This window comes from Lactuca serriola, chromosome 5 (genome assembly GCF_051521515.1).
Source record: "Lactuca serriola cultivar US96UC23 chromosome 5, Lser_US96UC23_V15, whole genome shotgun sequence".
In the NCBI taxonomy this organism is placed as follows: domain Eukaryota; kingdom Viridiplantae; phylum Streptophyta; class Magnoliopsida; order Asterales; family Asteraceae; genus Lactuca; species Lactuca serriola.
The window spans coordinates 219,179,277-219,193,796 of NC_136412.1; the positions used below are offsets into that span (position 1 = coordinate 219,179,277).

General features: G+C 35.8%; 1 protein-coding gene across 1 annotated transcript; it reads left to right on the forward strand.

Annotated features, from left to right (window-relative positions):
• The first annotated feature begins 12,754 nt into the window (after positions 1–12,754).
• LOC145050179 (uncharacterized) lies at positions 12,755–13,102 on the forward strand. The gene has a single exon (XM_078998470.1). It carries the CDS (start codon positions 12,755–12,757, stop codon positions 13,100–13,102), a length of 348 nt encoding a protein of 115 aa, XP_078854596.1.
• Positions 13,103–14,520: the final 1,418 nt, after the last annotated feature.

A 14,520-nucleotide genomic window follows, 5' to 3' on the forward strand; every position in this document is an offset into this window, starting at 1 on the left:
AAAGTTATATTTTAATAGGATTAAACGGTTAAAGTCCATTACAAATTCATAACTTTGTCATCTGACGTTCGTTTTCATTTGTATTTATATCGTTGAGCTCCTATTAATGAGATATTTGATTCTCGTTTAGATTGTGTCGGCTAAAAATCAATCGATCTAAAATTTGATTTCCGGGCTGCAAACTGCTTGCCAAATCATAGAAAAATCACCACTTTCTCTAACGATGTCAGATTTGGACGTTCTTTTTACGTACATTCTCGGTTTAACGTACAATATGAATTTTGTTTACATCGTTAAGGCTAAAAAGTAGTTTATCACAAAGTCACTTTTTACCATATACAACGTCGTGTCGGTTTTGTCCCAAAACTTCGACGGGTCATAACTTCTCCGTTATAAGTCAGATTTTAGCGTTCTTTACATCTCTAGAATCCTTGTCATGAGCAATTAAACGCTCTTCAAAGATATTGGGTCAATCTATTATTTTATTTTTTATGCATATTTTTATTATTATTTTATTACATCGTTATAAGCACGTATATTGCACATAAATCTCATAATACTCAAATAACTCCTCTTCATTACTTCAAAATAAGTTACAATTATCGACCCTAACTATTGCATCATAATATTAATGCTTATCCAGAAATGTAGGCATTATAGTTCACTCCTCCATAGGATGATTCCGTCTCGGAATCATGCATCAGCAAACAGATGTGGATAGGACTCATCATGTCACTCTCTATTCCCCAGGTGAGGTTCAACCTATTCATATGTCTCCATCGCACAAGCACTAATTCAGGCATCTTACATTGCAACTTCCTTGTCTTACGGTCAATAATTGCTTCAGGCTCTTCGATTAACCTTTTATTTTCATCCATCCTTAACTCCAAAAGTGGAGTTATATCGGGAACTTCTCTCGTGAACTTCCTGAAATAACACATATGGAGAGTGTTATGAATACCATCTAGTTATTCTGGAAATTCCAATGTAACACTTGGTCCATGTACAAATTAATTATAATGTTTTTGGAAGGAACTCGACGAGTTGGGAGGCTCCAACTCGACGAGTAGAAAGCTTCCCAGCCACATAGATTGGAGGACCTACTCGACGAGTTGGGGAGCCCCAACTTGATGAGTTTACACTGGAAATGAAAAACGTAATTTTCGGGCATTATACCCTATTTAAAGGACTTAACCTCTAGGGTTGTCCTCCTTACCAACCTCCTTGCCCAGAGAAAACCCTAGAATCGCATCCCCCTCTTATTCATTGAGTTTTGTGAGAGTTGAGTGATTGTGTGAGATCTTTGAAGGAGGCTTGGAAGAGAGAAGTATCAAGCTTGGAGGGGTGGTCTTGGATCTAGAAACTCTACGTCAAAGGCTGCATATTGGAAGTATAAAGTCATAACCTTGACATGTAGCTTATTAGATCTCATGTTTTGTAGTTTAGGGCTTGGTTTGGGACTTTGGATTGGATGTCCAATAAAAAGAGGTTTCCAGAGCTTGAGGGTGTAGATCCGGCCTCTATAAGACCTCTAAAGGATTAAATTTGCAAACTTGAATAGCCTCCGTGTCTCATTCATGCAATATGACCAGTTTGAAGCCTAAAATGGACCTTGGAGAGAGCTTCAAGCATGAATGGATGTAAAGTTAGAAACTTTACGTGATTTGACCACCTTTGGACATCAGATATGTGTTTTGGGATGACAAGATGAGATTTTAAGGGATTAACGAGTCAAGACCTTCCTTAAAGGAACTAGGGTTTGGGTTTAGAGCTTATTAGATGGTCCTTGGGGGTAAATTTGGAAACCTTTCCCTTCTAGAAATCTCTATGAAGGGGATCTGAATTTTGGAACCTTTGGATTCGAGAAAAAGGGCTTAATGCATTAAGTGAGTTGACAGACTAAAGAACTCGACGATTTAACAAGGGAACTCAATGATTTGGGTTGGTGTTACCTCGATTTTGTTGAAAAATGGAGGAACTTGACGAGTTGAATCGCAACATCGCAATTATGGCTTTGGGATGGGCTTGAATTGTTACAAGGATAACTCGACAAGTTAGGTCAACTTGGAGCATTGACTTTAACCTTGAATTGACCTGGACTTTAACCTTGACCAGGGTTAACTTTTAAGGGGTTTGAAGGATTGGGTTGTATCTAAGGAATTGCTTATGATTTGGGAGGTGTTAGAGCTAATACTCAGAGTTTGGACCTACTCAGCGGCAATTCACATTTGAGGTGAGTCTCCTCACCATACCAATGGGTCGAAGGCACCAAGGCTGGCCCATTCAGCTAGTTGTGATGATTACTGTGGAATCATTATGAATATGCCTAGTATGTATGTATGTGAATGTGTTAGTATTGTATTGGCTAGGTATTTGAAGACCCCATGGGGAGGCCGTGGTAGTTGGATATCATACCATATGGGAGATCCATGGCACATAGGTATAATACCCTGGGGGGAGCCCATAGCATCCTAGAGTAAGACCCTGGAGGGATTCCACAACATCCTTATATGTTAGTATGCATGGCTTATGTAGTATATATCTGGTTTATATGGTGATGTGATTATGTAATTTATGTGGGCTATGTTATGGGGAACTCACTAAGCATTAGCTTACACTTTGTTGGTTGTTTCAGGTAATTCTGGATCTAAGGGCAAGGGCCCGACATGATGGCACGGCGTACACTCTCCGACATTTTATTTTGGAGACTCTGTTATTATGAATAAATTATTTGATGTTATGGATTTTGAAAACAGACGTGATTGGAATTTTATATTTTATGGAAATGAGTTCGTTACTTAAAAATGAAAAAAAAAATATTGGAAATTTGGGTTGTTACAAGTTGGTATCAGAGCCTTGGTTTGAGGGATTCGGGCATACTCTCGGGTGTGTCAGAACTCAAATTGGGGGAATGGTAAAAATTGTTTACAAAAATCAAAGTTAAAACCTTCTTAAAACTGATTTCTTGTAAGATAAAAGGATAATGCAACGCGTGTAATCGGCTGAGCTCAAGTAAGTGTTTTTCCCAATATGTTAGCCGTGCTATATTGATATTTGGAATGTGATAATCGGATGGATTTTGTTATGTACATGCTTTAAAAATTGTATACGGTTAGGATCTTATAGCCTTAGAATAATTGATTTGGCCTTATTTCTTGTTCCTTTTCTGGTTGTGGTTCTAGGGTAGAGTCTGTTGTCTAACAATCTATTTGATCCTATTCTGTGTATATTTTGCATGATAAAGCAACCTGTTATGATTGATTGAGTTCTAGTTTGATGGGAATGGAGCAAATATTAGGATAACCTAGGATTTGAGTTATGTGGTTGTTTGTGAAATATGCTTTGTTCTAAGTAGTATTAGAGTTATCAGGTAGAGCCTTGGGGAAGGTACATGTAGGTGTGGAAGGTAGTATTGGGTCCGTACTACTGAAAGCATAGGACCTGTACCCGAACTAATGTTAGATCTGGGAGCTCATAGGAGACCGGTGTGGAAGGATACCCTTGTTGAATATATTGATCATTCTGTCTTATGGTATATCAGTGCCGTATGGTGGTGACACGTCATGGAGCAGGGGGATCAGGATCAGGATCTGGGTCGGGCTACAGTACTAACCCTATTGACCAGAGGCTGCGCGAGCTTATCGTAGTTGAGGTTACAAGGGGCATCCTTGATGCTAACCTAGTGATTTCTGGGACCGTCAAGGAGGAGATGATGGAGATCATGGAGGAGCGGTTCAGGTCTTTCCAAGCTGAGATTGCGGCGGGCCAGGTCGGGGCCCAAACTCCTTCGTTTCGGGAGTTCAAGGCGTGTGGGGCGCCTGAGTTCTTTTGAGTCAGGGACCCCATAGCTAGTCGATGCTGGGTGGCAGACATGGAGAATTCCCAGTGCACGAGCTCTTGCCCCGAGGCGGAAAAAGTGGGGTTTGCTTCGTGTATGTTGTAGATGTATGTTGTAAAAGTCGAATAGTTTGTATTGTAATGATTCACATTTTGTATGTTATTTTACTAAGTCAATTTTATATGCGAAGTGTAGCATGCGAAGCGTAAATGTTTAGACTTAGTATATTTTTTGTAAGTTCCCTATAAATAGGGACTTAGGCTTGAAGTAGAGAAACGATATCGAAACACAATATTTCTCTTTAGCTTACTTTGTAATCAGTCTTAATAAAACGAGATCTGATTAATATTTACTTCGTGTGTTCATCATCTTTCATCATTCAAATCTATTGTTTCTTTTCTTAATTCTTGATAACAATGCTCTTCAATTGGTATCAGAGCAGGATTCAAACTGCTTAGATCTGATTTTCGTATAAGAATCATTTGCTTTTTGAGTTGCAAAATTAACTCAAAATTTTCCGCGCATTTTTGATTTTGAAAATCATTTTTGATCTTCAGATTTGAATCGATTTTGTATTTGAATTGTTAAGTCGAGTAATCGATTAGTCATTTTTGATCAATTCATTTGATCGAATTCTGAAATTCATCAAGTTTTCAAGTTTTCAGATATTTTCTGTGTTCATCAATGGCGAACTTCAACATGAATACAATGACTTCTTTCTCTCACTTGCTTGGTTCCTCAACCAAAATTCCGAAGTTAATTCCAGAATACTATGATCAGTGGGCTGATAGAATGGAAGATTACTTAAATGGAATTGATGAAGAACTTTGGAATTGTATCGATGGAACAGTACAAGCTCCTGCTAATGTTCAACAAATTGGATCATCCACTGCATCTCCTGATGTTGAAGAACAACGAAAACGAATGAAGAACAATGAAAAGAGGTGCATGAGGGAACTAAGAGGTGCTCTACCTCCTGTGGTTTACAATTACATTCGTAGTTGTAAAACAACAAAAGACATCTGGAATACTCTAAAAGAGAAGTATCAAGGTAGTGAAAAGACAAAGATCAATTCTGTGAAACAATGTCTGGTTGAACTGAAGGAATTCAGACAAAAGGATGTAGAAACTCTCGAAAGTTACTATGATCGTCTGAATGAGCTTATGTTTCGTTGCAATAGGTATGGTATCACTAGATCTCTCATGGAATTCAATTTAACTTTCATTATGGGTCTTCGCAAGGAATGGCGAAGTGTGAGCATGATGATTAAAAGTCAACAAAGTTTTGATACAACTAAATTGAACGATCTCTACAATTAACTGAAAACACATGAATGTGAGGTCTCAGAAATGTATGAAGAATCAAAACTAGCTATTGGTGGTCCTTTGGCTCTTGTTTCAAAGGTATCAGAAACTGATGAAAAAGATGGTTCAGATGAAGAAGGATTTTTGATGAACTCCGATGATGAAGCTGTAGCATTCTATTCAAACAACAGAGTTAAAAAGTTTTTCAAAAAGCCGTGTAATCCAAAAGGAAAGATGAATGATGTGAAAAATGTTGTCACAAAGACTGGAGGAGAAGAAAGGAAGAAAATGGAGAAAATTGATGAAAAAACAGAAAAATGCGAATGAAGAGAAAAAGTTGAAAGGTGATTCAGGAATTTATTGTCATTATTGCAATGGTGCGAATCATTTCGCAGCTGACTGCATGTTGCGAAAGAAAGAAGAGAAGAAAGAAAAAGTTAAAGATGAAGCATACTACTCCGAGAAGATTGAAGAATTACGTGCTAAGACCAAAGGAGTGTCATTGGTTGCGAAGGGAGAAACTGCTGAAGAAGAGAGTGGAACTTATCAGATCTGGTCTTCAGGATCTGATGATGAGGAAATGAGGCATCCCACACATGGAGCAATGTTCGCAAGTTTTGAGGATTGCGAAGAGAACATTTCAGGGAGATATTTTGTGTCTAAATCCACTGACAAGTCACCCATGAAAACCAAGGTACGTGCAATTCTTGAATCTTTTAATATTCCTTTATCTGCTTATGATGCTGAAGTTGTTTCATTTGATGATACTATGGCTTATTTTGATTATGTTATTATGTCTGCTAGTAATGAAGCTAAGAAATTAAATGTGCAACTTAGTGAGACACGAAGAGATTTAGAAATAAAGAAGAGCAGAGTTGAGAAATTGGAATTGCAAGTCAAAAATATAGATTGTGATAGGAATAATCTTACTAACGATGTTAGGTTATTACTAGCACAAAGAAACATATATTGTAATTCTGCAAAAAGACTGTATGCAAAATTAACAGCTTTACATCATTCTTCTGATATTATAAAAGAACAACATAGGAAACTTTTGCCTTTTCTTGAGTATGAACGTGAAAAAGTTGATGTTGTTTCTTATGATTGCGAAAGCACAATTGCTTAATTTGACAAAATACCTGATGATAGATATACTTATGGTATTGTCAAAATTGATGAATTTCTGAATGCTGATGAGTTGGTTAACATTGTCAATGAAAGTTTGACAAAGAGTGAACAAGTGAAAATCATAAAGAAGACTGAAAATTCAACTCTTTCCTCACAGTTGAATTATGCTGATATTGATGAAAATTCTGATAATATAAGTGAAATCAGTGAGATAGAAGAGGAAGAAGAGGTTGATTGTTCTCAATTGTCAATCATTAATATCACATCTAAGATCAAAGGTAAAGAAATAATAGTTGATTCAATAATAGAGGATGAAATTGATAAACCTTCAATTTTGCAACATTGTAAGTTTGATAATGTGGAAGTTGAAAGCTGGAAATCTGATGAAACAGATGTAAATAAAGAAGAAAAGAAAATTTCAACAGAAACACCTCAAAGGGTTGTGGTTGATCAAGTGTTTGAAGATACAAAAGAATTTGACAAAATTTTAAATGATAAAGGCGCACATTATTTGGAAACTAACACTGTAGTATTTCCAAATTTTGTATGTACTGATAAAATCATTTTTCCAAATCAAGTTTTTGTCACTACAGGAAATGCTGAGAAAGTTCATCCTGAGTTTAATAAAATGATTGAAAAAGATAACCAAAAGTCCACAACTGAAGGTTTTTTCGCAAATCAAAGTACAGAAGAAAACAATTTATCCCAAAATTCTTATGTGTTTCAAGAACAAAAATCAGCACAAAAATGGGTAGTTAAAGGTGAAAAATCAAACAAAATTTTTGAAAAAGGTGAAAACCCAAAGGTTGAAGTGAAACTAAATTCTCATGAATTAAAATTGAAGGTTGGAAACTATTCAACAGAAAATAATGTTTCAAAAATTAAAAGCAAGAAAAGCAATATTCTAGAAAGTTGTGTCTAATGAAAAATCAAGAGATGAAAAAGAACAAATTTCAAAAACATCATCAAGTTTTCATAAACAAATAAACTCTGTTGACAAGGTTCCATATATTCGCAAATATGACAACAATCGAAAATTTGAGAATTCGCAAAAATTTGCAAATAATCAAAAGTTTCAAAATGTTGGCAAATTCACGAATAATTCATCAAGTTTGAAGAACTCAAATCAAGCCAAAAAGAAATTTTCACCAAAACAACCAAATTTTCCAAATCCTTCAATATCAAAACCAACCAAAGTTTCATACACAAAAGGAAAATCTGATGTAAGTACGATCAATCATTGTTTTGAAGGAAAAGGAAAGAAATATCAAAGTGGGAAGTTTTCAGAAGAACAAATCAAAAATGCATTTGATAAGTTCACAAATAATTCTTCAAGTGATAGTGCATCATCTCATAATTCGCAAGTTCCAGTTCAAAAATGGAAACCAGTTATCAAAAATGCGAATGTTGTGAAGGATAAGATTACAATTAATGGAAATCCAAAATTATTGAATGACTATATTTCCAAATCTAGAACTGATGATGTTGATATAATGGATTCTGTTACAAACAAAGTGAAAACATGGTTTTTAAATTCCAAAAGTTTGTTTCATTCTACTAATGATGGACCCAAAAAGTCTTGGGTTCCTAAATTTTTTCAATAAATGCAGGTGATATGTGACGAGCAATATGATATGAAATGGTACATTGATAGTGGTTGCTCTCATCATATGACTGGAAGAAAAGAAAATTTGCGAGATTACAGAAGCTTGGAAAATGTTGGAGTTGTCAAATTTGGAAATAATCACAAGTGTCAAGTGAAAGGATATGGGAAAGTCACAAATGGAAACTTCACAGTAAACAGAGTGGCATATGTTGAAGGACTTCAACATAATTTGATAAGTGTATCACAACTTGTTGTGGGTACTGGAAATCAAGTTGTATTCAATGAAGAAGGAAGTATCATTTCAAATGTCAAGACGAATGAAATACTACTCAAATCCAAAAGATATGGTGATATGTTTACATTGGATATCAAACCGATTGTGGGAAAACTAGCTGTGTGTTTAATATCAAAAGCATCCAATGATCTTAGTTGGCTTTGGCATAGAAGATTATCACACTTGAACTTTCGAAATATAAATAAACTTGTAACTGAAGATTTAGTTCGAGGGTTACCAGTATTAAAATTTGACAATGATTCTTTGTGTGCAGCTTGCGAACAAGGAAAACAACATCGAAAGGGTCATCCGATTGTGATAGATTCAAAAATAGTTGAACCATTGGAACTTCTTCACATTGATCTATGTGGACCATCAACTGTTGCAACCATAAACAAAAAGCGGTATATTTTAGTTGTTGTAGATGATTTCTCTAGATTTACGTGGGTATTTTTTCTCAGGATGAAATCTGAAGTTGCTCAGACGATGATTGATTTTATCAAAAAGATTGAAGTTAGTCTGAAGAAGAATGTAAGAAAAGTTAAAAGCGATAATGGTTCTGAGTTTAAAAATCAAACTCTTGACAGTTTTCTTACAAGCAAAGGCATTTCGCATAATTTTTCATCACCATATACACCACAACAAAATGGAGTAGTTGAAAGAAGAAATCGATCTCTATGCGAAGCTGCCAGAACCATGTTGACATATGCGAATCTACCTCAATATCTTTGGGCAGAAGCTGTGTCCACAACATGTTTTACTCAGAATCGATCATACATTCATCGAAGATTTAATGCTACTCCATATGAAATAATCAATAATCGGAAACCTAATGTAAAATTCTTTCATGTTTTTGGTTGCAGGTGCTTTATCATGAATCTCAAAGATAATTTGTCCAAATTTCAAGCTAAAGCTGATGAAGGCATTTTCTTAGGATATTCGCAGAATTCAGTTGCATACAGAGTGCTAAATAAACGAACAAGAAAAATTGAAGAAACTTTCAATTTAACATTTGATGATTACTATCTTAAACAAATTGATAGTAAATTCGATAATAAACCAATACTTGTGGATTCAAATACTCAAATTGATAATTCTGAAATAAATGATTTTGATTATGACTTAAAAGTCGAATAGTTTGTATTGTAATGATTCGCATTTTGTATGTTATTTTACTAAGTCAATTTTATATGCGAAGTGTAGCATACGAAGCGTAAATGTTTAGACTTAGTATATTTTTTGTAAGTTCCCTATAAATAGGGACTTAGGCTTGAAGTAGAGAAACGATATCGAAACACAATATTTCTCTTCAACTTACTTTGTAATCAGTCTTAATAAAACGAGATCTGATTAATATTTACTTCGTGTGTTCATCATCTTTCATCATTCAAATCTATTGTTTCTTTTCTTAATTCTCGATAACAATTCTCTTCATATGTTGAGGGACCGAGCCAGGGACTGATGTGAGGAGGTGACCAACTAGGTGGGATTAGCCGGGGTGGCTGATATGTCATGGGAGGAGTTTGTCAGGCGTTTTGATTTGGAATACTTATAAAAAAGTATCAAAGGGCTTCTTTTATAAGGCTTTGCGGGTGGATAATAATTTCGTTACATATCATAACTCAATATAAGTGTGAGAAATTGTAAACGAAATTACTTGTTTGACCAGTGTAGTCAGTGACAAGTATGGTGAGAAAATTATTTTAAGTAACAAAGAATCGAACTGATACTCAGACGGAAATCATATTCCAAAAAAAAGTCCTGGATCTTGTTGGGTAAAAATGTCTTGAGTTTCGAACATTTTAGCAAGACCACACAAAAAAAAGAATATGATTTTGAGTATCGAAAAAAGATACTGAAACATCGTATCTTTATGTAAGACATTATGCATCATATCCCATACACTTCGGGTAAAGGATCGATTGTAGATGCTATAATATTTGACCATTCTAAAATTTTCCAAATGTCTAGCGCATTTAGAGGGAAAAACGACAAGAATCGGTTTTGACTAAGATAATTAAACAACTATCAAAGGACGATCCAAAGTTCGCTGAGGATTGGTCGCTTGTAAGTAGTTGAAAGTATGGTATTGGACGGACCATATCGACATTATTATGAATAGATAAGATTCTATTAAGAATGACTTGTCATATGGAAAATATGGAAATGTTTCCATATTGGGAGTTGGATATTGAGAATCTATATCTAGATTAGAAACTTTTATGCAAGAAGGATGTTCAAAGGAATGTACTTTGAGTGAGAGACATCATATCTTTAGAATTGTTTCTGATAGAGATTAGCCAAGTCTTGATGATTTTGAGCTATGACTTTACGAAAGAATCATTGCATAAAATGTTAGAATCTAGCATAAGTAATAAGAATCTAGCTATTCTTATACTTATGATAAGGATTGGGAGTTGTGAAATGAGTATGATTGGAAATGTGTTCATTTGATCTATTTCACAAAATAAGGACCGTAGGTAAACATTGTGTGCATGTTGAGAGCATGGTACAAGTGTAGTAATATTTCAAGTAAGAAGTTGATTACCCGAAACAACAAATAATGAGTAATCAATATGGTGATTAAATAAAATGTTTTATTTATACCCAAAGTTTGTGGCCATATGGGATTAGTATTATTCTTGTGTTTCACTTTGCATGTTTTGACTTCCTGAATAATTAAATTGGTTCAGAATAATCAAATTATTCTAAAAGACCACAGTCGTTCATATGTTGGAAGTAGGTATGAATGAAGACTATCGTGAATTGGTGTGTGGATTGTCTAAAGTGTATTAGACATAAGCAAATGTTTGCTGCAATGTTCATGATTGCTTATGAATATGATTTGAGCATTGGATTAAGCCCACGCTCACTTGAATCACTTCGTGGATTTTATCACGAGTGATTGGTGAGACGATAACATCTTATATTCTTGAAACCGAGATGTGTAAGTTGTATATTGCGAGTCGATTACACATTGATAATATGTAAACGCACCAGTAACTTGGTGTCATAAAACATATTGTTGTGTGTGATTTGGTGAGTGAGTGCAAGCAAGCATTGAATCAAAGTTTATTCGTTCCTTTTATCTAGAGTAGGATGAAAGCGATATTTGTGGGTCCCTCGATGATTTAGTGATGACATCCTAAGCGCTTGGCCAAGCCGGGACTAATGTGATGTGTTCAATTGTAGGCTGTTGTCAGCCATCGTAAATTGGAAATCGAGAAACAACACATAGACAGAGAGAATGATTTAAATCCATGTCTCAGTCTATACGATATCTAGAATGGAGGAATATATGATCCCTTATCTAAAGGATGTGTATATGATAAGATCAGAGTTCACAACGGCTTTTGAAAGCTACGATTGCAGATCAGGATCTGAAGTCATACGCATAATAGTTATTAGACTTATCGAAGTGGGAGACTATTGGATTAGTGTCTAAGTCCATAACTATTTTGGTATGCACTTGACACGATGGTGCATGGTCCTTTTGGGTTGCCTTCACCAAAGCAACTTGATAGGATGAATTATGGAGAGGAAGGATTAATTAGGATTTATTAATATATTATGAGAATAATATATTAAAGGAGAAATCATATTGTTTAATTAATATTAGTCAATAATTAATTAGGAATTAATTTTGTGGCTAAAAGAGATTAAATAAACTTAAGGGCTGGAACAGTAATTATGAGATAATTGCAATTGGGCTATGGATTACTTAATAATATATAGGTTAGACGAATTCTATGGGGAAGCCCATTAGAAATCGTCCAAGGGTTATATTAAAATGGTCCATGGGCTGCGTAGGGCTTAAGCAGTCAGATTAGGGTTTCCTAGTTGAAAACCCTAATAGCCTACATGTATATATAGCACCCTTAAGCCCCAAAAACGTGGCTAAGAGTTCCTCTAGGGTTTCTAGACGTTTTTGGGCAGCCTCCTCTCTCCTTGTTCTTCATCCTCTTGCTATTGGTGTTTGTGAGCCATTAGAGGAGTGACAATTGTGACTCTAAGCTCTCTAAAGTCATTGTAAGGAGGAATTGAGATTGTTATTGCTACATAACAATCAAAGGTAATTCTCTAAACCCTAATTTCAGTTTATAATATGTTAGATCTAAGATTGTAAGTCTTGGATACATTGCATGTACAATAAAGAAACCTAGATCCAAGCATTAGGGTTTGTATGAGCGCATAGGATTGTTCTTATGGCTCAAGCCCATCAGAAAGAACCTAAATGTCAATGTAGTGACTTTGATAAGTGGCAAATAGACCGGAGAAAGTAGTTCAAAGAAGAAGCCAACGGAAGAAGAGGAAAAAATAGAAGTTATTCCCATTGAGGATCCCCATAGCCAAGAATGCCACACAAGCCAAAGTTCTAAAGAAGACCATTCCCTTAGTGATGCCAATAGCCACTCAACCACCATTCCCCTCCCGACTTGAGACTTCGAAGAACATGGAGGAGAAAGAGATTTTGGAAACCTTTTGAAAGGTGGAAGTAAAAATCCCTCTACTTGATGCAATCAAGAAAATCCCTAGATATGCAAAGTTTTTGAAAGAACTTTGTACCAAGAAGAGGAAATTGAAAGGAAAAGAGAAAATCTCAATGAATGAAAATGCATCCACGGTTTTACAAAGGAAACTTCCACCCAAGTGCAAACCTTTGGGAATGTTCATGGTTCCTTGCAAGATTGGAGATGCCACTTTTAGTATTGCTATGCTTGATCTTGGTGTTACTATCAATGTCATGCCTAATTCGGTGTATGAATCATTGAATGTCGGACCCTTAAGTGAAACTGGTGTCATAATTTTACTTGTGGATAAATCGAGTTTCTTTACTAGAGGTGTTTTAGAAGATGTTTTGGTGCAAGTGAACCAATTGGTCTTCCTGACGGATTTCTATGTGATTGATTTAGAAGAACAAGTGTCCTCCAATGCGGATATAAACGGCTAGAATGAAGATTAATGTGTATGCGGGAAGCTTAACGGTGGAGTTTGATGGGGAAACAATAAGTTTCAATATCTTTGATGCTATGAGATATCCTAGTGATGTTTCATATTTGTGCTTTGTTGATGTTGTTGAACCATTGACCCAAGAATTGTTTGAACCATTGAGCAAAGGATTTTATTGTGGAAAATTAGCCAAGAAGTTGAAGCTCTACTCACTAGACCCTAAAGTTGAAAGATTGGTTAACAATTTGGAGATCAAGAAAACCACTCAATTCAGTTTGAAGCAAATTTAATTACCTCAAACTCACACAAGATTACCACCCACCCTTGTTCAACCACCAGAACTAGAATTGAAAGTCCCACCTCAACACTTGAAGTATGCGTACTTAGGAAACAACGGGACTCTTCCGGTCATCATTTCAACTCACTTAACCGAATATGAAGAAGAGCAACTTCTCAAGGTGTTGAAGGAACATAAAGAAGCAATGGGTTGGACGATTGTGGATATCAAGGGATTGAGCCCGTCAACTTGTATGCACAAGATCTTGACGGAGGATGAATGCAAGCCGAGTCGTGATGCGTAAAGAAGATTGAACTCACCTATGATTGAAGTTATGAAGAAAGAGATATTGAAGCTCCTTGATGCGGGGACGATCTATCCAATCTCGGATAGCAAGTGGGTGAGCCCAATGCAATTCGTGGCAAAGAAGATGGGAATCACGATGGTCGAGAACAACAAAGGTATGATGGTCTCCACCCACGTGCAAAACGGGTGGAGAGTATGTATTGACTACCACAAACTCAATTCAAGCACAAGAAAAGATCATTTTACATTGCCTTTCATTGACCAAATGTTATAAAGGTTGGCCAGAAAATCTCACTATTGTTGTCTCGACGGGTACTCTGGTTTTCACCAAATCTCGGTGGCACTGGAAGACCAAGAAAAAACAAACTTTACATGTCCATTTGGCACTTTTGCCTACCGGAGAATGCCATTTGGATTGTGTAATGCCCCGACCACTTTCCAATGTTGTATGGTTAGTATTTTTTTGGAATATGTTGAGAATATAATTAAGGTTTTTATGGATGATTTTACGGTATATGGCAACTCTTTTCAAGAATGTTTGACCAATCTCACCAAAATTTTAAAAAGATGCATTGAAACGAATTTGGTTTTAAATTTTGAGAAATGTCATTTTATGGTGAGTCAAGGTTGTATTTTGGGTCACATTGTATCTAAGAAAGGAATTGAGGTAGATAAGGCCAAAATTGATGTTATTCAAAGCTTACCTTACCCGACTTGTGTTCCGGAAGTTTGTTCTTTTTTAGGTCATCCCGGGTTTTACCGAAGGTTCGTCAAGGAGTTTTCAAAGATAACAAGACCAATGTGCCAACTCTTGCAAAAAGAAGTTGATTTCGAGT